The sequence below is a fragment of the Zea mays genome, chromosome 4, assembly GCF_902167145.1.
Source record: "Zea mays cultivar B73 chromosome 4, Zm-B73-REFERENCE-NAM-5.0, whole genome shotgun sequence".
Classification (NCBI taxonomy): Eukaryota; Viridiplantae; Streptophyta; class Magnoliopsida; order Poales; family Poaceae; genus Zea; species Zea mays.
This window is the reverse complement of record NC_050099.1, coordinates 177,870,994-177,895,509: the sequence shown is the minus strand read 5'-3', so window position 1 is coordinate 177,895,509 and position 24,516 is coordinate 177,870,994. Positions and strand designations below refer to the sequence as shown.

At 43.0% G+C, this 24,516-nt stretch overlaps 1 protein-coding gene across 1 annotated transcript; it reads right to left on the bottom strand.

The window, feature by feature from the left end:
* Nucleotides 1–701: 701 nt before the first annotated feature.
* LOC103654150 (clathrin interactor EPSIN 2) lies at nt 702–6,951 on the bottom strand. Its single transcript, XM_008680981.3, has 14 exons — nt 6,480–6,951; nt 5,979–6,082; nt 5,804–5,855; nt 5,577–5,656; nt 5,404–5,482; nt 5,198–5,281; nt 4,930–5,075; nt 4,472–4,819; nt 4,276–4,317; nt 4,090–4,188; nt 3,823–4,007; nt 3,417–3,616; nt 1,710–2,667; nt 702–1,616 (listed from the first exon to the last, which is right to left on the bottom strand). The coding sequence occupies exons 2-14, from the start codon at nt 6,011–6,013 to the stop codon at nt 1,117–1,119; spliced, it is 2,808 nt and encodes a 935-aa protein (XP_008679203.1). The 5' UTR covers nt 6,014–6,082; nt 6,480–6,951; the 3' UTR covers nt 702–1,116.
* Between the last annotated feature and the right edge of the window lie 17,565 nt (nt 6,952–24,516).

Genomic DNA, 24,516 nt, shown 5'->3' with positions numbered 1-24,516 from the left:
ATTTAAAATACTTTAATATGATGCTCAATTTATATTTGTTAATGTCGTATTTTTTTAAAAAAATACTTGTCTAAGTTTCACTCTAAAGATTTTGCAAAAAAAAAATATGCCATATTTTATGGGATGGAGGCAGTATGACCTAATTTACATTGTTTCTATAAAACATACGCCATTAATCACCGAAATCAAATTAGGGACTAGATGCTTTCGTGTTATATATACCATAGAACATATTTTTTATAATATACTCGTTTTATATCATAGATGGTGGCTCTCTTTCACGTAAAATTTGTAAAAGTTTGACCTGTAAATTTAATTAAACTTAAGATAGTTTGACTTGCACGTATGGATTTTGAGTTGATTTATTTTTAAGATAAGATAGTTTGACTTGCTTGTATGGATTTTGAGGTGATTTATTTTAAGATAGTTTGACTTGCATGAATGGGTTTTGGGTTGATTTATTTAAAGACGGAGGTGGAATTCATTCTACCAAGTCCTCTCCCAAAAATGTCTCAGGCTCCCGCACAAAGTTTTCGTCCCAATCTTCGGTAGCCAAATTGACCTAGTTTTTGACCGATCTTTGTTCCTTCAGAATGACGACTGTCCTCCAGCTAGATCTAAGCCATTGCGGTTAGTTCCTCGATAGTAACTGATACAAGAATAACGATGTGAACAAAGCATGTCAAATTTCACATGCAAACTAACATCAAAGCAAAAACCATGATAATTCAACCAAATGGTACAGCCATTTACTATCCATCCAGCAAGAACGCTGGAACAGACAATATGTTCACTGAAAAGAAGCCGCCTATAGCCACAACTACATGGGAAAGAGATAATATATCAAGGCTTTACATCCAACACAACGCAGTAGTTGTAGCACCGCCCTTGTTCATATGTTTGCTTTTTGCTATTTAGTAAAGTAGGTACAGTATCCAACATAGACTGTAAAAGAATAGTGACGAAAATTATACCCTTCTCACCTCCACCCCCAAAAGAAACAAGAAATCATACCCAAAGCAAAACCAGGTGAGCAAAATACAGATGCCTCCAAAACCGTTTCTTCAACACCTCGCCCCCATAAATCTGTGGTGTGGGGGACTGCATAGCCCCTCCTCACCTGTATCCACCGTATGGCTGCTGGCCACCGTACGCCGCGCCCATCTGATTGTAGCCAGCACCGGGCATTCCACCAGGACCCATCCCCATTGGAGGACGCATCGGCATCCCCTGGTTCATCCCCATCCCCATGTTCATTCCTCCCATCGGTTGTTGGTTCATCCCCATCCCCATTCCCATCGGTTGTTGGTTCATCCCCATCCTCATCTGTTGTTGATTCATTCCCATCCCCATGCCCATTGGCCGGTTCATTCCCATTCCACCACCATAACCGGCACCGGCACCAGGACCCATACCCCTCCCGGCACCCATTTGGTTAGGAGGAGGTGCCATTGCACCTACACCAGCCCGACCAATGCCGGAACCAGCTCCCATGGCCTTGCCCATGGTGACTGTAGACACCACAGGTGCTTGGTTGATTTTCTTTTCCTGCCTTTTCTCCTTGCGATTGATTGAATCAAAGTCAACTCCAATATCAGCATGAGGATTCGCTTTTGCTGTAAAAAAAACATACGCAATGGGGTCAGCCAACACAAAGGTAAGCTGTTGGCATTGCAGGGGAAAAAAGTAAACGACGACAGGCCACTTACGTCCAGAAATGTCCAGATTGACTAGACCTCGGCTCAAAGTATCAGACCACAGTTTAGATCTGGGCTCAAACTTCTTCACTGGCTCAGTTTGATTGACTTGCAAAGCAGAAACGATTGTTTCTGGGGGAGCTGATGAACTTGACTGCAACGGGAAGCTGCCACTAGTAGGCACTGAATTTGGCACACCAAGGGGCTGGGATGCCCCCCTAGAGATCAAGGCCGGCTGGAGTGCTGGTGTGCTAGTTTGTGGGATGAAGCTTGGCTGCAATGGTTGTTGATTTGCCGGAGCAGTGAACTGAGAATTCTGTGGGGGAATGTAGGATGGTGCTCCATTCTGGGTAGGAACCCCAGACAGGCTGTCAATACCAGACCCTGATGCTGATTGCAAAAAAAAGTTCGATTGGCCTGGTGGCAGATTGGGTGTTACAGATTGAGGCACCTGCGAAGGAGGAAATGATGGGGCGACAGTCTGGGGAAATTGAGACTGGATGGCAGCACCAGGATGAGGCCCTTGTGAATAAGAAAATGCAGGGGCAGCCTGAGGTGCCTGAGAATGAGCAAATGATGTGGGAGGAGCCTGAGAAGGAGCAAATGCTGTAGGAGCAGCATGCAATGTGCCAGCAACTGGCTGAGATACCTGAGAGGAGAAATTAGTAGGAACTGGCTGTTGGAGAACCACAGATGGGTTTGCTGGTGCTACCTCTGAAGGCAAGGAGGCTGTGTTTGCAAACATATCTTGCAGCTCAGGTGCAGCATTTGGTGCAAAAGTGAGATCACCAAGAGTGTCTCCAAAACCAAAGCTTGCGGCTGAAGCAGGCTGGAAAGGGTTCACATCCGTACCAGGTCCAGTGGGTTGGAAAGAACCAGCTGGTGCAGCATGTGTCTGAGGTAGTGCTGGACTTTCATCAAGAACTGCCTTGAAAGGTGTAGGATCCCCAAAAGGATTTGAAGCATCAATCTGTTGCAAAGTTAAAAGAGAACAAGAGAATTCTTAGATTAGCTATTATGACCAGACAGATTATAATAAAACACTAACAGACAATATCACCAAACGAAGTTACTTGATGTTTGATTTATAACATGACTACTGACAGAAATTCTGTTGTTACTTGTTACTGCTTGTGCTTCAAGTCTAAGTGTAGTTTTAATAGAAAGCTATAGCTATGTTAACAAGGCATTTCCCTTATGTCCTGTTTGTTTCCTTTCATTTTGAGGAATTGGAATCTTACTAATGGAATAGGCTATTTTTTTAGAATGTGACTTTTCACCACTTTCCAAAGTTATCATATAAGCCTATCTCAAATTCATGAGATGAGAGATGGAAATTGATTCTATAGATTTACATGCTATTTTTCCAATGCACAACTTGTAGCACACTCTTCTACTTGCTTTGCTATAACATAAATGTAGTATACAACTATCTCTCTCATATGATTTAGGATAATATACAAATACATTAAATATTTAAATATATGAACTTAATTAGTTTTGTCTAAATTATAATTATTAAAATGGAATTCAATTCCAACGAAACAAACGGGGCCTAGCATTTAGCTTATCTAGTACATCAAACTCCACAAAATTGTGGAAACCTCTTCCGATGTTTTAGAACAGTTGCAAGCCAATTTAAGAACCCACGCATTGTAAAATAGCATCAACAAACCCAACAAGAACAAATACATGAATGACAGTTAGTTATGCATATACCTCGCCAAATCCAGTTGAAGCAGGAGGCATGCCCACAAAACTATTTGTTTCAAAACCTGAATTTGCCGGTGCTTCAACATTTGATGTAGTCGTTGGTTGAGGCACAGACACCAAAGCCAACGAACTAATAGGATCTGATCCAAACAAATCCATCTCCAAGCTATTCGCTACTGATGCAGGGTTTACAGGAGGGGAAGAATCTGAAAAGGGATATTGAACACCAAACATAATATCAGCACATATTTACCAACCAAAAATGTCAATACTAGCAACATGCCAGGTTAGGCACCATTCCCTTGTACATTGATCTTGTACAAGAAAAAACAACATATATCCCGTCCATACTGATGTTTTCATTAATTTCATTTAAACAAGTGGTGTATTTACCACAGAAACAGAACTATACCTGGTACAGATCCACGTGGATCAAACTCATCAAATCCATTAGGCTCGGCATGAGCAGTTGGTGGTGCAGGTACATCTTCAACAGTGCTGTCATGAACCCCATTCACCTGTACTGCAGGAACAGTTGTTGCAGGAACTGAAGGAGAGGGCACCCTTGATACAGCAGCAGGAACACTTCCTCCATTTCTGAGATTTTGAGAATTTCAGCAAGGGGACATCCAGACATTGCTCAGGCAAGAAATTAAAGCATCCAAACTATAATACCGACCTGTCATCGTGAAGATTGTCCTGGCCATCTCTTGTGACATCTTCGTAGTTCGGTGGTGGTGAAGAAATTTGCTGGTTAGAAAGCTTTCGCTCTATAGGCCTATCATCACAGGAAACAGAACTTAGAAGGAATACTTCAACAGATAAGCTAAGAAGTTAATGCACATGACCACTCTCCATTATTTACCTATCATCCTGAGTAGGATCATCAGCATTGCTGCCACGACCACTGCACGGGAAGAAGGGTGTTATGATCCACTACGAGCCCTAAAATCGTAAGACTGGTGTATTGCTAGTTTAAGGAACTAAGTATTATGTACATTAGTTGCTGACAACAACTATGGACAATAAGTAATATTTTCAAGTTGAAACAGAAAACAGACCGGGATGAATAAGCTTCACCATCCCCATATGAATCTCTTTCCTGACCATAGCTCCTGCGACCTGCTCCTTCAGCATATTCATGGTTGCTATGACTTCCTTTGTATTCATCTTCTCTATAATCTCTGCCATAGCGTTCATTAGAATCTCTGGAATAACGATCTCCTTCCCGATTGGGTGTACCTCCAGGTCCACCATATCTGTCATCGTCCCTGTATCCATAGTCTCCCCTCCCATTTCCATTTCTGTTGTCATATCTACTGCCATAGCTGCCTTCATAGCGGTCATTATCATAACCACCACCATATCCACCTGGGCTCCTGCCACTGGGGGCAAACGCACTCCTGTACCTAAAGATAATCAGATAAAGGTAATCAGTTCAACAACAGGAAACTTAAGTGCCTGCAAAACAGTATGCACTATTCAATATGAAGCAAGCATGGCATAAAGTTTTACTTACTTGTCCTTGGTAGAGAGTGCTTTCTCTCTAACTTCCTGTATCCTTTCTTTATCATTAACTAAACTGACAAGGCTCTGAGATTTCCTTCGTACATTGCTACCTTGATCTCTCCCAGAAGAATCAATGTACTGGAAATCAGCTAGTGCCTGGAATTTGAAGCATAGTGTTAGCGCACCAAACAAACAAGATCCAAGAATTCCCAATACCAGAACCAAACCCAAAGATGGTATTAAAAATATAATGCATAAAAGAGGGCAGTTAGCATTACTGATATCTGATAAGCATGTTCTCTGATGTCATCAATAACTCGTTCAGTGCCATGCGCCACCAGGTAATCCAAAACAATCAATCCCTACAGCACGACAGAGAGAGTAATCAGATCCAACTGTTCAAAATAATGATGTAATTATTTATGTTTTCGCATATTTCCCAAAACACAATGTTTGAATATTCGTGGCGCCAGGACAATCTTACCTTGTAAACATGACGCCAATTTTTACCAGTGTCACTGACCCTCTTCCACACAATGTGCATGATCATCTGGTACTCATGACTGCAAACGGACATGCAGGCCACATTAGCGCCATCAAAACTGGTTTCTGTTCAACAAGTAGCCAACCAAAAAACAGGAGAAAAAAATAGCATACTAGTTATTCGTCGCTTGAGCAATGTCTGCCAGTAGAGATCCATGTGGACCCCACGGCTCGTTGCTTGTGGCATCAAGGATCTAGCAAGGTAAAGTAATAACGGAGTGTCAAAACTATTCCTTCTTGTAACAACTGGCAAGGTAAAGTAATACTAACAGAAAACAAACAAACGCCCCCAAGAACATGATCGTGGATGAGAAGGGGTGCAGAGCGCACAGATCCCTCACCTTTTGTTCTATTCCAGGCACCTTGAGGACCTTCTTGTTCACCTCTCTTTTTCTGCGAAGGGAAGACGTGAAAACAAATCTCTATGTGAATCCATGCAGCCAGAGAGCTAGCAAACAAACGCGGCTCGGAATCGCACGCGGTAAACGACAGGAATACAGCGCGCAGATCACGTACAGGTCCCGGACCGTCTGATCGAACACTTTCTTCATGGTTCCCTTTTTTTTTTTTGAAATCTAGCTCGTTATATGCCCAGCTCTACGTCCTCCTCGGCTGGACACCTGCAACAGTCAGGGGTGAGACAATTCATTCACACCGCGTACGTAAGATCCAGCTGCGATCGAGATCCCGTCGCAAGCATTCCCGCTCGCGCTCCCGTTTCGGCCTCGGCTGGAAGCTCAGAGCACGAATTTGGACGGCGACACGAAACCCCGCAGCTCTAAAATTCGAAGCAGCCCCAGAAACCGGAAAAAAGAATGCGGGACGGCTAGATCTACGCGGGCCACGCCGGCGGCAACCTCGCGGCCGCGGCCGTGGCCGTGCCGCGCGCCCCAGATCTAGCAGCCACCGACACCGCCGCGTCCCCGAAGGAGGTCCGGTGGCCGAGCCATTCTCGGACCGACCGGGGGAGGAGACGCGGCAGCGACGGAGACGGCGTGAAGGCAGCCAGAAGCGCACCTGAGGAGGCGGGCGGGGCGGCGGAGCAGATCGGCCCGGCGCGCCGCGGCGACGCGCGGGGGATGGACGGGGGGCGGGAGTCCACGGGGATTCCACAACTCGGACTAGGCGGCGGGGGAGGGGGGGGGGTAGGGCGTGGCGGTGGTCGCGCCCGCTTCCCTTGGCTTTCGTGCCTTTTTCTTCCGCCTCCCTCGCTCCCCTCCTTGTCTTCCTGAGCTGTCGGTGTCGCCCGCCCGCCCGCTCGCCGCGACGCGCTGCGGTGCGAATGGGTTGTGCCGTGCGCTGGGTTGGCGAGCAGTGAGGGAAAGAGGAATTGTGCGTGCTTTCTTTCCAGGCACCCCACCCCGCGAGTGGGAATGCTTGCTGCGCGAACGAATAATAATTAATCGGACGGTTAGCGGGAGTACAGAATAATTAATCTACGGTGATTAGGTAACGACGGTGGAGTGTTTCCTTTTTTTTGTACCTTCTCGCTTGGATTAAAATTCTGTCCGGGGTTGTTAAAAACGAGCTGGAGCTGGGAAAAGCACAGGTACCGTCACCGACGACTCCTCCATTTTCGAAAAGTCAGTTGGGGAGGTTTAGTTGGATCTGGTTATTATTACGCGATCACAGGCTGGCTGGGTGACTGGTAGGTGGGCCAGACTGGAAGGACGGGAACGGGAGGCCCTCCTCCTTTCACGACGGCGTCAATCGTCAAACCCTCGTTCCTTCTGGAGCTTAGAAAAGTCGCGAATCACATGACTGGTCCTTCTTTTGTTTTTCTTACGGAGCTAGAACCGCTCAGCTGCAGAATTTCTTGCCTATAAGGCATCCTTTGAATCCCATGATTATTTCCTGAATCCTATGTTTTTCCTATATTCTAAAATTAATTTTGTAAATTTTTTATATTATTTTTATGAAATTCCTACTCAAAGGAGGCCTAAATCAGTCCACCACGTGTGCTGCTAGGCTCGCGCTAGCTCGTCCATGTGTCCGTTGCCTTTTCGCCCTAACAATTCGTTTAGGTCTAGTTTAGTTACTCCGGTATTTCCGGTATTGACTCGAATCTACATACGTTGAGGTGGATTAAAGTATAAATTAATTTAAGTTAAATCATGATCTATCTCAATATATATGGATTGAGGTCAATATTAAAGCATTCAAACAAAGTCTTAAAGTTTTAATTCGTAACGGACTGTTTCTACAGTATTTTATTTTTATAAATTATAGTTGTATCAGTCAAACGAACAACCGGTTTTAATTCAAAGCGAACCCACGTAACGCTAACATCATAGTCAGCAGCACTGAGCCACTGGCGCATCTGATTACGCGCACATATGGAATGCCGAAAGCGATATGCTTTGCTCCCCCGGTTAAAAAAGAAACGGGAACCGGAGCAAACGTAGCTGCCAGATGACAACCGACAGGCGACCATCCTCTCCTCATGCCCATCAGCCAGATCTGTTTGGTGTCAAAACCTTTAAATTAATAAATGGACCGGCTTGGGTTAGGACGCAATCACCTGTGCACCGACGCAGACGCCATGATTAAAATGTTATTAATTAAAGAAGCAGAGAGAGAAATACGAGATCCATCTCGGTTACTAGCGATAAAGCACGGGGGAGTAGCAGCGTACGAGCCACTGGAAGCTCCCGGTGGGTACCCAAATTGTAAGAGCAAGTTTCATAATATTGCAAACGGATGGCTATAAGGATATTTACAGATTATTTTTTATAGTCGAGATGTATAATGATTAGCCTATTATAATTACTATATGTTCCAATTATCTCTCTCACGGTTTTTTTGGTTCTCGTGTATAAGCTGCAGGTTAGTTTGTAGGCCGCTTGTATTATCTCTTTCAAGATTTCTCTAATTTTTTAGTTTTTTATTTAAACAAATACTTACATTTAGACTTTTGTGTGTTTCAGTTTTGGTTGGATCTAAGTTTTATGGTAGGTAACAGAACTGATTGCTATAACTAGGGCTGAAAAAAAAAGCTCGAGCTCATGGCTAGGAATGGAAATAGATCGAATACGCACGTATATGAATTCGAGTATCATAGTTTGCCATACTTTAGTCCGATTTTGGATACGAATTCGTATATCTTTGGATACAAATACAAAACGGATAGTCAAATCCAAATTCTTATTCAGGTATTTACTCAATTCAACTCAAACAGCGTACCTGAAAGTCGCCTAGAGGGGGGTGAATAGGGCGAATCTGAAATTTATAAACTTAAGCACAACTACAAGCCGGGTTAACGTTAGAAATATAAACGAGTCCGAGAGAGAGGGCGAAAAACAAATCGTAAGCAAATAAAGCGTGAGAAACAAGGATTTGTTTTACCGAGGTTCGGTTCTTGCAAACCTACTCCCCGTTGAGGTGGTCACAAAGACCGGGTCTCTTTCAACCCTTTCCCTCTCTCAAACGGCCACTTAGACCGAGTGAGCTTCTTTTCTCTATCAAACGGAACACAAAGTTCCCGCAAGGACCACCACACAATTGGCGTCTCTTGCCTCGGTTACAATTGAGTTTGATCACAAGAAGAATGAGAAAGAAAATAAGCAATCCAAGCGCAAGAGCTCAAATGAACACAAATGTCGCTCTCTCTAGTCACTATTTGATTTGGAGTGATTCCGGACTTGGGAGAGGATTTGATCTCTTTGGTTGTGTCTAGAATTGAATGCTATAGCTCTTGTAATGTAGTGAAGATGGAAAACTTGGATGCAATTGAATATGGGGTGGTTGGGGTATTTATAGCCCCAACCACCAAAAGTGGCCGTTGGGAGGCTGTCTGTCGCATGGCGCACCGGACAGTCAGGTGCACCATCGGACACTGTCCGGTGCGCCAGCCACGTCAGCCGGTCGTTGGGTTCTGACCGTTGGAGCTATGACCGGTGGGGTCTCTGGGCTGTCCGGTGGTGCACCGGACAGGTCCTGTAGACTGTCCGGTGTGCCTTCTGCGCGTGCTCTGTCCTCTGCGCGCGTAGGCGCGCATTAAATGCGTTGCAGTCGACTGTTGCGTGCGAAGTAGCCGTTGCTCCGCTGGTACACCGGACAGTCTGGTGTGACACCGGGTGAATTATAGCGGACCAGCCTCCCATTTTCCCGAAGGTAGCGAGTTCAGCGTCGAGTTCCCTGGTGCACCGGACAGTCCGGTGGCACACCGGACAGTCCGGTGCGCCAGACCAGGGTGCCTTTGGGATGTCTTTGTAGGTGTTTGTTTCAGCTTTTTACAGCTTCTGGCCACCAGAAGCTGCTGCAGACTGCCAAACACGTCAGCTTTTCAGTCAGCTTCTATAAAATTCGTTTAGGTAAAAACTATTCAAAATCAACATAAACATATAATCGGTTGAGTTGTTGCAATAGTTGGAATCCGTCACTTTCTAGATCCTGAGCCCTATGAACATCTTTATCTTTCTCCGCACGTAATCCTGATAATACTCAGATTCTCCCTACAGCCAGATTCTCCTCACAGCCAGATTCTCAGAAAAGCTGGTCAGAAAAAAGCTGAACCAAACAGGCCCTTTAGCTCTCTTTATTTGAACCCATCTTTGGTCTTTTTATTGGCTTGTTGTGAACCTTTAAAACTTATAGACTAGAGCAAACTAGTTAGTCCAATTATTTGTGTTGGGCAATTCAACCACCAAAATCAATTTAGGAAAAGGTGTAAGCCTATTTCCCTTTCAATCTCCCCTTTTTGGTGATTGATGCCAACACAAAACAAAGCAAATATAGAAGTGCATAATTGAACTAGTTTGCATAATGTAAGTGCAAAAGGTTACTAAGAATTTGAACCAATAAATTCTCGTAAGATATGCATGGATTGTTTCTTTATATTTTTAACATTTTGGACCACGCTTGCACCACATGTTTTGTTTTTACAAATTCTTTTGTAAATTCTTTTCAAAGTCCTTTTGCAAGTAGTTAAAGGTAAATGAATAAGATTTTGAGAAGCATTTTCAAGATTTGAAATTTTCTCCCCCTTTTCAAATGCTTTTCCTTTGACTAAACAAAACTCCCCCTCAATTAAATCCTCCTCTTAGTGTTCAAGAGGGTTTTAGATATTAGTTTTTGAAGAGGGTGTTACAATTTGAAATTCTATCAAAAATAAGATACCAATTGAAAATTTCATCATTTCAAAAATCTTTTCTTAACTCAAATTTTGAAAATTGGTGGTGGTGCGGTCCTTTTGCTTTGGGCTAATACTTTCTCCCCCTTTGGCATGAATCGCCAAAACGGATACTTGAGTGAAATATAAGCCCTTTTAACTATTTTGTCCCCCTTTGGCGAATAAAATATGAGTGAATATTATACCAAAGTTGGAGAGTTGCTCGGAGCGACGGCGAAGGGTGAGTGATTCGATGGAGTGGAGTGGAAGCCTTTGTCTTCGCCGAAGACTCCAAATCCCTTTCAATCTATGACTTGGTTTGAAATTCACTTGAAAACACATTAGTCATAGCATATAAAAGAGACATGATCAAAGGTATGTTAAAGAGCTATGTGTGCAAATCATTAAAAGAAATTCATAGAATCAAGAATATTTAGCTCATGCCTAAGTTTGTTAAAGGTTTGTTCATCTAGTGGCTTGGTAAAGATATCGGCTAATTGTTCCTTGGTGTTAATATATGCAATCTCGATATCCCCCTTTTGCCGGTGATCCCTTAGAAAATGATACTGAATGACTATGTGTTTAGTGCGGCTATGCTCAACGAGATTATCCGCCATGCGGATTGCACTCTCATTATCACATAGAAGAGGAACTTTGGTTAATTTGTAACCATAGTCCCTAAGGGTTTGCCTCATCCAAAGTAATTGCGCGTAACAATGGCCGGCGGCAATATACTCGGCTTCGGCGGTAGAAAGAGCTACGAAATTTTGCTTCTTTGAAGCCCAAGACACCAGAGACCTTCCCAAGAACTGGCAAGTCCCCGATGTGCTCTTTCTATTAATTTTACACCCCGCCCAATCGACATCCGAAAAACCAATTAAATCAAATGTGGATCCCCGAGGGTACCAAAGCCCAAACTTAGGAGTATAAACTGAATATCTCAAGATTCGTTTTACGGCCGTAAGGTGAGCTTCCTTAGGGTCGGCTTGGAATCTTGCACACATGCATATGGAAAGCATAATGTCCGGTCGAGATGCACATAAATAGAGTAGAGAACCTATCATCGACCGGTATACCTTTTGATCTACGGATTTACCTCCCGTGTCGAGGTCGAGATGCCCATTGGTTCCCATGGGTGTCTTGATGGGTTTGGCATCCTTAATCCCAAACTTGTTTAGAATGTCTTGAATGTACTTTGTTTGGCTAATGAAGGTGCCCTCTTGGAGTTGCTTCACTTGAAATCCCAAGAAGTACTTCAACTCCCCCATCATCGACATCTCAAATTTTTGTGTCATGATCCTACTAAATTCTTCACATGTAGATTCGTCAGTAGACCCAAATATAATATCATCAACATAAATTTGGCATACAAACAAATCATTGTTAAGAGTTTTAGTAAATAAAGTAGGATCGGCCTTTCCGACTTTGAAGCCATTAGTGATAAGAAAATCTCTTAGGCATTCATACCATGCTCTTGGGGCTTGCTTTAGCCCATAAAGCGCCTTAGAGAGTTTGTAAACATAGTTAGGATACTCACTATCTTCAAAGCCGGGAGGTTGCTCAACATAGACCTCTTCCTTGATTGGTCCATTGAGGAAGGCACTTTTCATGTCCATTTGGTAAAGCTTAAAGCCATGGTAAGTAGCATAGGCAAGTAATATGCGAATTGATTCAAGCCTAGCTACGGGTGCATAGGTTTCACCGAAATCCAAACCTTCGACTTGTGAATATCCCTTGGCCACAAGTCGGGCTTTGTTTCTTGTCACCACACCATGCTCGTCTTGCTTGTTGCGGAAGACCCACTTGGTTCCTACAACATTTTGGTTAGGACGTGGAACTAAATGTCATACCTCGTTCCTAGTGAAGTTGTTGAGCTCCTCTTGCATCGCCACCACCCAATCTGAATTTTGAAGTGCTTACTCTATCCTGTGTGGCTCAATAGAGGAAACAAAAGAGTAATGTTCACAAAAATGAGCAACACGAGATCAAGTAGTTACCCCCTTTTGAATATCGCCGAGGATGGTGTTCATAGGGTGATCTCGTTGGATTGCTTGGTGGACTCTTGGGTGTGGCGGTCTTGGAACTTGTTCATCTTCCTCATCTTGATCATGGGCATCTCCCCCTTGATCATTGCTCTCCTCTTGAGGTGGCTCAACTTCTTGATCTTCTCCTTCATCATTTTGAGCCTTATCCTCATCTTGAGTTGGTGGAGATGCTTGTGTGGAGGAAGATGGTTGATCTTGTGCATGTGGTGGCTCTTCGGACTCCTTAGGACACACATCCCCAATGGACATGTTCCTTAGTGCGACGCACGGAGCCTCTTCATCACCTATCTCATCAAGATCAACTTGCTCTACTTGAGAGCCGTTAGTCTCATCAAACACAATGTCACAAGAAACTTCAACTTGTCTAGAGGACTTGTTAAAGACTCTATATGCCCTTGTGTTCGAATCATATCCTAGTAAAAAGCCTTCTACAGCCTTAGGAGCAAATTTGGATTTTCTACCTCTTTTAACAAGAATAAAGCATTTTCTACCAAAGACTCTAAAATATGAAACATTGGGCTTTTTACCGGTTAGGAGTTCATATGATGTCTTCTTGAGGATTCGGTGTAGATACAACCGGTTGATGGCGTAGCAAGCGGTGTTGACCGCCTCGACCCAAAACCGATCCAAAGTCTTGTACTCATCAAGCATGGTTCTTGCCATGTCCAATAGAGTTCTATTCTTCCTCTCCACTACACCATTTTGTTGTGGCGTGTAGGGAGAGGAGAACTCATGCTTGATTCCCTCCTCCTCAAGGAAGCCTTCAATTTGAGAGTTCTTGAACTCCGTCCCATTGTCGCTTCTAATCTTTTTGATCCTTAAGCCAAACTCGTTTTGAGCCCGTCTCAAGAATCCCTTTAAGGTTTCTTGGGTATGAGATTTTTCCTGCAAAAAGAACACCTAAGTGAAGCGACAATAATCATCCACAATAACTAGACAGTACTTACTCCCGCCGATACTTATGTAAGCTATCGGGCCGAATAGGTCCATGTGTAGGAGCTCGAGTGGCCTGTCAGTTGTCATGATGTTCTTGTGTGGATGATGAACACCAACTTGCTTCCCTGCCTGACATGCGCTACAAATCCTGTCTTTCTCAAAATGAACATTTGTTAGTCCCAAAATGTGTTCTCCTTTAGAAGCTTGTGAAGATTCTTCATTCCAACATGTGCTAGTCGGCGATGCCAGAGCTAGCCCATGTTAGTCTTAGCAACTAAGCAAGTGTCGAGTTCAGCTCTATCAAAATCTACCAAGTATAGCTGACCCTCTAACACTCCCTTAAATGCTACTGAATCATCACTTCTTCTAAAGACAGTAACACTTATATCCGTAAAAAGACAGTTGTAACCCATTTTACATAATTGCGAAACTGAAAGCAAGTTGTAATCTAAAGAATCTACAAGAAAAACATTTGAAATGGAATGGTTAGGTGATATAGCAATTTTACCCAATCCTTTGACCAACCCTTGATTACCATCCCCGAATGTGATAGCTCATTGGGGATCTTGGTTTTTCTCATAGGAGGAGAACATCTTCTTCTCCCCTGTCATGTGATTTGTGCACCCGCTGTCGATGATCCAGCTTGAGCCCCAGATGCATAAACCTACAAAACAAATTTAGTTCTTGTTTTTAGGTACCCAAACGGTTTTGGGTCCTTTGACATTAGATACAAGAACTTTGGGTACCCAAACACAAGTCTTTGATCCCTTGTGTTTGTCCCCAACATACTTGGCAACTACTTTGCCGAATTTGTTAGTTAAAACATAAGATGCATCAAAAGTTTTAAATGAAATGTTAGAATCATTTGATGCACTAGGAGTTTTCTTCTTAGGCAATTTAGCACGGGTTGATTGCCTAGAACTAGATGTCTCACCCTTATACATAAAAGCATGATTAGGGCCAGAGTGAGACTTCCTAGAGTGAATTCTCCTAATTTTGCTCTCGGGATAACCGGCAGGGTATAAATTGTAACCCTCGTTATTCTGAGGCATGGGAGCTTTGCCCTTTACAAAGTTAGACAATCTTTTAGGAGGGGCATTAAGTTTGACATTGTCTCCCTTTTGGAAGCCAATGCCATCCTTGATGCCAGGGCGTCTCCCACTATAGAGCATGCTTCTAGCAAATTTAAATTTTTCATTTTCTAAGTCATGCTCATTAATCTTAGCATTAAGTTGAGCTATGTGATCATTTTGTTTCTTAATTAAAGCTAGGTGGTCATGGATAGCATCAACATTAATGTCTCTACATCTAGTACAAATGGAAACATGCTCAACAGTAGATGTAGAGGGTTTGCAAGATTTTAGTTCAACAATCTTAGTATGTAAAATGTCATTTTCATTTCTAAGATTGGAAATTGTAACATTGCAAACATCTAAATCTTTAGCCTTAGTAATTAATTTTTCATTATCATTTCTAAGGCTAGCAAGAGAGATATTCAATTCTTCAATCTTAGCAAGTAAACTAACATTATCATTTCTAAGATTGGGAATTGAAACATCACTAACATTAGAATCAACCTTAGCAATTAATTTAGCATTTTCATTTCTAAGGTTGGTAATAATATCATTATAAGTGCTTAGCTCACTAGATAATTTTTCACATTTTTCTACTTCTAGAGCATAAGCATTCTTAACCTTAACATGCTTCTTGTTTCTTTAATAAGGAAGTCCTCTTGAGAGTCCAAGAGTTCATCCTTCTCATGAATAGCACTAATTAATTCATTTAATTTTTCTTTTTGTTGCATGTTTAGGTTGGCAAAAAGGGTGCGCAAATTATCCTCCTCATCACAAGAGTTATCCTCATCACTAGAGGTTTCATATTTAGTGGAGGATTTTGATTTTACCTTCTTCCTTTTGCCGTCCTTTGCCATGAGGCACTTGTGTCCGACGTTGGGGAAGTGAAAGCTCTCTTGTGAGTTTTGGTGTTGGGATGACAACTCAATTAAAGGACTAACAAGTGTACTAAGTGTTGAACAGGTGCTTAAAGTAAAGCCTACAGGGTTCAACACAAGTGAACAAATGTGATGGTCCAAGAACTGGATTATGGATACATAATGGACATCACGAGTAAGATGGACATTGCAAAAGTGAGACTCGGGTGCGTAGCTCGGAGACAACTGATCTAGCCAAGGACGAAGGCAAGAAAAGCTTCGAGGTACCAAGTGCACGGGAGAAGGTCAAGGAGGCTGAGGAACCCAAAGCCAAGGGTGAAGAAGAATGCTTGCAAAGTCAAGGGTGATCAAGTTGAGAACAGCTACGGCACATCAAGGATCACTACATAAGGACGTGACTTACAGCCAATAAGGTAACAGCTACAGTTATGTGGTGTAAGTCATAAGGCTCAAGACCAAGCTCTAAGGAGGAAATCAAGGTCACTAGAAGGAGAACAAGTGTCAAAATAAGAACTGGAAGCAGCCTAAAAGAGCTAAGTTCACTTTGATCTTTAGTTTGGGTTATTCCTATGTTTGGAGATGTTCTATGTGACCTTTACAGGATGTTGGAGCCAAGTGATGTCAATCTAGATCAAGTCAAGCCGACTTGATGATTTATGAGTCCAACATCAAAGCTCAAGCATGTGGAATGCTATAGATTCAATGTTTAAGAGAAGGTATGTTTCTATACTTAGTACATTGGTTTTGTGGACTAATATACTTGTCTAAGTGTTAGAAACAGAAAGAAGAAGAAAAGAAGAGAGGTGCAAAGGGCTTGGCTATGTACAGCCAAGGCAGCTCAGTCTGGCACACCGGACTGTCCGGTGGTGCACCGGACAGTGTCCGGTGCGCCAGGCTGAACTCTGGCGAACTGGCCGCTCTCGGGAATTCACCGGCGACGTACGGCTATAATTCACCGGACTGTCCGGTGTGCACCGGACTGTCCGATGAGCCATCGGTCGGCCGAGCCAACGGTCGGCCGCGCGATCTGCGCGGGACACGTGGGCAAGCCAACGACTAGTTGGAGGCACCGGACTGTCCGGTGTGCACCGGACATGTCCGGTGCGCCAACGGCTCCAAAACTGCCAACGGTCGGCTTCGCCACAGAAGGAAAGAAATCGGGCACCGGACAGTGTCCGGTGTGCACCGGACTGTCCGGTGCACCATCCGACAGAAAGCTGATATTGCCTTCCAAATGAAGTCCAACGGCTCCTAGGCCCCTTGGGTCTATAAAAGGGACTCCTAGGCGCCTCCAAGAAATATAGAAGTGCAGCCAACAAGTGTAGACTCCACTGGAATCAATTCTCACTCTCCCTCTTGTGTGTAACTCTATAGTTTGTGTAGAAGGCACAGCTATAAGCCTTTAGAGAGAGGAGTAGTGCTGCTAAGAGCTAGAGCAAGGTCTTGAGTGTATCGTTACTCTGCCGGGGTGCTGCCAAGAAGTTTGTAAGCAGCCGCGGTTCTGTTGTAACCCCACTCAATAGTGAAAGGCTCTATCTGTCATCCTGACAGATTTGAGCAAACGGAGGAAGGAGTTGAAATAGACTCCAAGCCCAGGTGTGGCTAACTCCAACGAGGACTAGGCAAGCATTTTAGGCTTGGCCGAACCTCGGGATAAACCCTTGCGTCTGTGTGCTCTGTTCTATCCTGACTCTCTGCCTTACTCGTTTTTATATCTGCACTTCAATACTTATCTGCGTTATAAGCTTGATTTGAAGTGCAGGACATTTTGAGACAGGATCTTCCATTCCGCTGCAACCTACTCGAAGAGTCTTCTCACTCCACTGCGTACTAAGTCTTCGAGTAGAGTAAGAACTTAAGTTTTAAAGTAATAAGTTTTATTCGCCTATTCACCCCCCCCTCTAGGCGACATCCAGATCCTGTTCCCGGGTCAAAGGGAACTTTCAATTGGTATCGGAGCTAGGCCTCTCCAGTGTGGGCTTAGCCGTCCGGAGATAACGATGTCGTCACAAGAGGTAACTGTAGAAATTCTTTTAGGCGATGGCTCTAATTACAAATCTTGGTCTGTCTCTATTTATAATGCTTTCATGAGTGTTGATTCTGATTTGAGACAGATCTTTAGTAGAAGTATTTTTCCATCTGATATTAGTAAAAATCCCTCTAATGATGAACTAAGATGTTTATCTCTCAATCACCGTGCTTGCAACATCTTAGTTGAGTCTCTTTCTAGAAGTGCCTATTTTGCCATCATGAGTAGTGATAATGATTTGGTTGTTGATGCTCATGATTTATGGAATAGAATTAAAGTAAAATATTTTGTGGCAAATTGTACTACTTCTACTCCCTATATTGCTTGTGATGCTAACCATTCAAAGGGAGAAGATCAAGAACGATGGACACCCAACGATGAATCTACCTCGTCGACAGGTTTGGTCTCCACTAATAATAAGTGTTTTATTGCTAACAATGACGGTGGAGACAAAAGCCATGATGAGGAGGAGTATGAGGATGATAGCGAGGATGAATCTTCATCATCACAAGGTACATTTTCCTATATTGCTTCCACTGACATTAATGACAGGGAAAATGAGACCGATGATGTGGAAGAAGAGGAGATTTGTCGTTTCTACAACCATCTCAACAAAGCGGACAAAGCTCTCTTGGTTAAGTTGTTGAGAAGGAACAAGGAACAAGGCGAGACGCTTCTCAGGCTAGAGGAGACTCTCATCAAAACAAACAACAGCCTGGAGAAGATGACCAAAGAACATGAGGAGCTGAGGTGCTCTCATGATGTCTTGGTCCAACGGTATGATTCAATGTTAATTGAGCAAAGTAATAATTATGACGCTCTATCTAATGTTGCTCAACTTAAAACTGAAAATTCTATGCTTAGAAGTCAAGTGGAAACAATGAATTTAGAAAAGCTTGCTCTTAGTGAAAAGTATGATATGTTGTCATACTCTCATAGTAAACTAGTTGATGATCATATCATGCTCGATATTGCTCATGAGGTAGTAATTACTAGTTTAAACTCATATGAACCTCATTCTTGCACTAGTAATCAATTGGTCAAAATATTATCATGTGCTGACCTCCACCGCCCCAAGAAAGGCCAATCTTTGTTTGAGAAACAAGTTGCAGGATCAAAAAGAAAATTGTGTGGGAACAAGAAGCAAAGACAGCTAAGGAGAAGACACATTGCTCAACTCTCTCAAGATATCCACGGGCGCGTGGTGAAGAAGCTTGAGAAAGGAAAAACTGCAGCAAGTGTTAAGCTCAACAAGAAGAATGTTCCCAAAGCTATAAATGAAGAAATCAACATGAAAAAGGAAAAAGGTAAAGATTCAATTAATCATGTTGTTTGCACTGACCTTCTCTCCATGTCATTCAAGTACAAAAAGGGAAAAGGAAAAAGGAGGTGTTTCAAGTGCAAGAAGTTAGGCCACCTCATCGCGTCTTGTCCGTACAAAGACAAGAATGAAGGGACAAGGAGTTGTTTTGGATGCAACAAAAAGGAACACACGATCACTTCATGTCCGGTCATGAAGAATCAAGGATGTGCATCCTCCAAGATGACCCTCTCCAAGGAAAATGAAAAACAGCAAGCGTCATGTCAGGTTGAGCGACGCTTCTGCTACAAGTGTGGTGAGCAGGGTCATATATCAAAGGTATGTTATAAAGGTAAGATTCCTAAAGAAGTGAATGTGTGTCAATCTCATTCGCTTAGGAGACCCAAATCATACACTTGTGCTAGATCTATAACGAAATCACCTAGAACTAGCACAAAGGCAATTTGGGTACCAAAAGCACATTTAGATGATCATTATGGACCCATCCCGAGATGGGTACCAAACTGTGCTAACTAGACCATGCAGGTGCCTTGAGATGGACTGGAGACCATGGGAGAGCTTCAGACGGTTATCTAAAACTCTATGCTTAATCTGTTAATAGTTTTGGTGTTAATTGACCCAAGGTTGAATTTTTGTGAGACACTAATCCCATGTTCATCTCAAGTAAAATAAGGTATATAGGTCCTTAATCATTATTGGTGAATCAAGTAAAAGGACTTTGATGAGAATCTACAACTAGCTCTCCAAAGGACGGTACCCCGTGTATTTTAAGTACATAATTGCAATTTAGTATTGCTCTTAAGTTGGCTTATTGTGCTACCTGTCTTTGGAGTAGTTATGCTTTATGATTGCCTGTGTTAAATGAATCATAATGATGTTTGCTTAATCATGACTGGTGCTATATAGGATATATCTTTTGAATCATTCATGGGTAGCTATTTCATTTGTTATATCCACAACGATTAACTCTCTTGGTGTATATGGACAAACCTGTAACTTTTTGTAAGTCATGCTATGTGCAATTATGTCATTTTGTCCATGTTCACATGATTACCCTAGTTTGGTACTGTGTCAATTTTCAAATCCATGTCGTGCCCTTTTGAGCTATGAGGTGCATGAGCAAAAGGAGCCCTGAATTGGTGATAACAAGCGCTCTCATAAAGGCAAAGGTATGGAAAATGGAACTGTGCAATTTTATTGAATATCTTGAAGTTCCATTGATAGTGATCATAGCTGCGTTCTTGTATTTCATTGGTGGTATCGTGGCTTAGGAGACCTATGCCTTAAAATATTGTTTCTTTTGGTGTACCTAAAGAATCTTCTTAACTATGATGTGCTTAGACATGATCATGTTGTTTTTCAATTAGTATATGTGATGCAATGATAGTTAAGTATGAAGCATGACTAAGTTGCGTGTAAATGTTATACTTCCTGTGAGTATTCAATTGGCTTAGGTGCCACTGAGGCATGCATTATTGTATTTAGTCAACCTTTCATTTAGCCTTCAATTGGTGTTAAGTGGCTTTTCATTTGATATTCAAATTGGCATCCTTGTGTGATGAAAGTGATAGAGTACGCCTTGACCAAGGTATGTTGTGATCCCCTCTAGTTCTAAGGAAGCTAGAATGTGCAAAGTGCAAGTCATTCAAATACTTGATACACAACTTGAGGGGGAGCACACATAACTTGTGTCTTTTGAGACTAACTGTTTCTTGAGCAATCTTGTGTAGTCTCTAGGTGGAAAAGAGAAGATGTGCAAGAAATGGAGCAATCAGGACTTGGGTACCTCTGTAAGTCAAGAAATTGGTATCTCAAGTCATGACTAAGTACATGTTTTTAGATTGCTCATGCTCTATAATATCTGGTGATAATAGATGCCTATTCTTAAATATCATAGAGCTATGACAATAAATGAACTTTGCAATTGGCATCTCTCAATTGGTAGCCGTGATAGTCTGCTTCAATTGACATCTTTTAATAATCATTAGAATAGAAGTTTCTTCTTGTGCCCAATACTATAACTCTTGTTCTAAGTTTGGTGTCTTAGCAACAAGAAAAAGTTAGGAGAATGAATCAGGCACAAGTGTGGAGAAGCTCTCAAGAGATTAAATACTTTCAAGATGAGAAGTACACTACAACATGGTAAAGGTACAAAAGGAAGTATTAATCTTTTTGCATATATGTATCTCACCTAAATGTTGATAGTGCATATGCTCAATAAGTAAGGGGGAGTTTTGATAGTCGTTTTTCCTCCTTAACACCCTGCTGTCCCTTGACATCATCATATGTTCTTGCTTGAGTATGGTTTTTGGTGTTTGATGTCAAAGGGGGAGAATTTGTGTATTAAAGCTTATCTCAGTCCTAAGAGGAAAGCTTATCCTAATGGGTGATGTGTTAGTTTGAGCTTTGCCAAGTGTGATATTCATATGTTTCTTGCAGTGTTGCTCATATGGACTAGTGTTTCCGCTGCGATGAATTATTTGGCTTCTATAGTGTAATAGATAGTCATGTGGATAATGGTGCATGTGGTTAATGGTGCTTTAAGATTGTTTTAAATTAGTGTCTTAGTTTAAATTGGTATTAGTTTGAATTGGTATCTTAATGGTGAATAGTGGTAGGTTGATATTACTGTGTTATATCCACTAAATTGAATGGTGTTCAACTCTTATTATGTGCATTTGTGTGTTATAGCATCATGGTTTGATTCTTGACACAATGCATTCCAAAATTGCTAAGGTATAGAAGTGTTCCGAATTGCCTAAGTATGTGCAAATTGGTGTCTGAGGCCAAAATTATGTTTTTGAAGTAAGCACATATTTAGGGGGAGCATTCTATAAACTTAGAATTCAAAATTTATGCTTCAAATCTTATTCTTATGTAAGCTTTAATTGTGTTGCCATCAATCACCAAAAAGGGGGAGATTGAAAGCTCTCTTGTGAGTTTTGGTGTTGGGATGACAACTCAATTAAAGGGCTAACAAGTGTACTAAGTGTTGAACAGGTGCTTAAAGTAAAGCCTACAGGGTTCAACACAAGTGAACAAATGTGACGGTCCAAGAACTGGATTATGGATACATAATGGACATCACGAGTAAGATGGACATTGCAAAAGTGAGACTCGGGTGCGTAGCTCGGAGACAACTGATCAAGCCAAGGACGAAGGCAAGAAAAGCTTCGAGGTACCAAGTGCACGGGAGAAGGTCAAGGAGGCTGAGGAACCCAAAGCCAAGGGTGAAGAAGAATGCTTGCAAAGTCAAGGGTGATCAAGTTGAGAACAGCTACAGCACATCAAGGATCACTACATAAGGACGTGACTTACAGCCAATAAGGTAACAACTACAGTTATGTGGTGTAAGTCATAAGGCTCAAGACCAAGCTCTAAGGAGGAAATCAAGGTCACTAGAAGGAGAACAAGTGTCAAAATAAGAACTGGAAGCAGCCTAAAAGAGCTAAGTTCACTTTGATCTTTAGTTTGGGTTATTCCTATGTTTGGAGATGTTCTATGTGACCTTTACAGGATGTTGGAGCCAAGTGATGTCAATCTAGATCAAGTCAAGCCGACTTGATGATTTATGAGTCCAACATCAAAGCTCAAGCATGTGGAATGCTATAGATTCAATGTTTAAGAGAAGGTATGTTTCTATACTTAGTACATTGGTTTTGTGGACTAATATACTTGTCTAAGTGTTAGAAACAGAAAGAAGAAGAAAAGAAGAGAGGTGCAAAGGGCTTGGCTATGTACAGCCAAGGCAGCTCAGTCTGGCACACCGGACTGTCCGGTGGTGCACCGGACAGTGTCCGGTGGTGCACCGGACAGTGTCCGGTGCGCCAGGCTGAACTCTGGCGAACTGGCCGCTCTCGGGAATTCACCGGCGACGTACGACTATAATTCACCGGACTGTCCGGTGTGCACCGGACTGTCCGGTGAGCCATCGGTCGGCCGAGCCAACGGTCGGCCGCGCGATCTGCGCGGGACACGTGGGCAAGCCAACGACTAGTTGGAGGCACCGGACTGTCCGGTGTGCACCGGACATGTCCGGTGCGCCAACGGCTCCAAAACTGCCAACGGTCGGCTTCGCCACAGAAGGAAAGAAATCGGGCACCGGACAGTGTCCGGTGTGCACCGGACTGTCCGGTGCACCATCCGACAGAAAGCTGATATTGCCTTCCAAATGAAGTCCAATGGCTCCTAGGCCCCTTGGGTCTATAAAAGGGACTCCTAGGCGCCTCCAAGAAATATAGAAGTGCAGCCAACAAGTGTAGACTCCACTGGAATCAATTCTCACTCTCCCTCTTGTGTGTAACTCTATAGTTTGTGTAGAAGGCACAGCTATAAGCCTTTAGAGAGAGGAGTAGTGCTGCTAAGAGCTAGAGCAAGGTCTTGAGTGTATCGTTACTCTGCCGGGGTGCTGCCAAGAAGTTTGTAAGCAGCCGCGGTTCTGTTGTAACCCCACTCAATAGTGAAAGGCTCTATCTGTCATCCTGACAGATTTGAGCAAACGGAGGAAGGAGTTGAAATAGACTCCAAGCCCAGGTGTGGCTAACTCCAACGAGGACTAGGCAAGCATTTTAGGCTTGGCCGAACCTCGGGATAAACCCTTGCGTCTGTGTGCTCTGTTCTATCCTGACTCTCTGCCTTACTCGTTTTTATATCTGCACTTCAATACTTATCTGCGTTATAAGCTTGATTTGATGTGCAGGACATTTTGAGACAGGATCTTCCATTCCGCTGCAACCTACTCGAAGAGTCTTCTCACTCCACTGCGTACTAAGTCTTCGAGTAGAGTAAGAACTTAAGTTTTAAAGTAATAAGTTTTATTCGCCTATTCACCCCCCCTCTAGGCGACATCCAGATCCTGTTCCCGGGTCAAAGGGAACTTTCAGGAAGATGAGTCCTTTGGTGACGGCGATGTTGGCGGCGTCCTCGTCGGAGGAGGAGTCGGTGGAGCTCTCGTCGGAGTCCCATTCGCGGCACACATGGGCATCACCGCCCCTCTTCTTGTGGTACCTCTTCTTTTCTCTCCTCTTTCCCTTCTTGTCGTCGCCCCTGTCACTATCACTAGATAATGGACATTTAGTGTCACAACCGGTTTTAGAAGGCAAACCGAATGCGAACCATGTACGTGCCAGGATCAGCAATTCACGTACACAACAGTTACATAACATGGACATCATCACACAGTGCTCAAATAGTATTAAAAAAGGAAATAGTCGATTACATCATATGTCTGAGACATCCATATAGTCTTTACAAATAAATCAAAGTGCGGAAAAGAAACATAGATAAACGCGGCCTTCACAGGCAGCCGACTGGGGGTTGCCGCTAACCCACGCCTAGAACTCATCATAATCTTGGAACTCCTGATGGTCTCCTTCCACGGCTTTATCTTCTCCTGAGCAGTGGTTGCAATGCTGACAACCTGGGGATGGGGGGGGCGGTTTGGTGTGTAGAGCAAGGGTGAGTACACATCAACATACTCAGCAAGTATCCTGTTTGGCTGTGGTGGACTAGCTTTATGTGGGGATAAGTCAAGCAGTTGCTTTTAGTTGGTCAGATTATTATTACTAGTAGAGAAAGCCAAGTTTTAGAATTAACCCACGTTTTTAACCCAAACGTACTCCTTTCCAAACGGAAAGAGTACCACTTACCATTACCAGAGTCA

Bases quoted from the DNA above. Each gene is read 5' to 3' on its own strand.
- LOC103654150 (XM_008680981.3), bottom strand. From the start codon at position 6,013: ATGAAGAAAGTGTTCGATCAGACGGTCCGGGACCT. The intron at 4,318-4,471 runs GTCTGTTTTCTG...CTTCCCGTGCAG, and splicing joins GGTGAAGCTTATTCATCCCG to TGGTCGTGGCAGCAATGCTG. The intron at 2,668-3,416 runs GTATATGCATAA...ACTTTGCAACAG, and splicing joins CTTCAACTGGATTTGGCGAG to ATTGATGCTTCAAATCCTTT.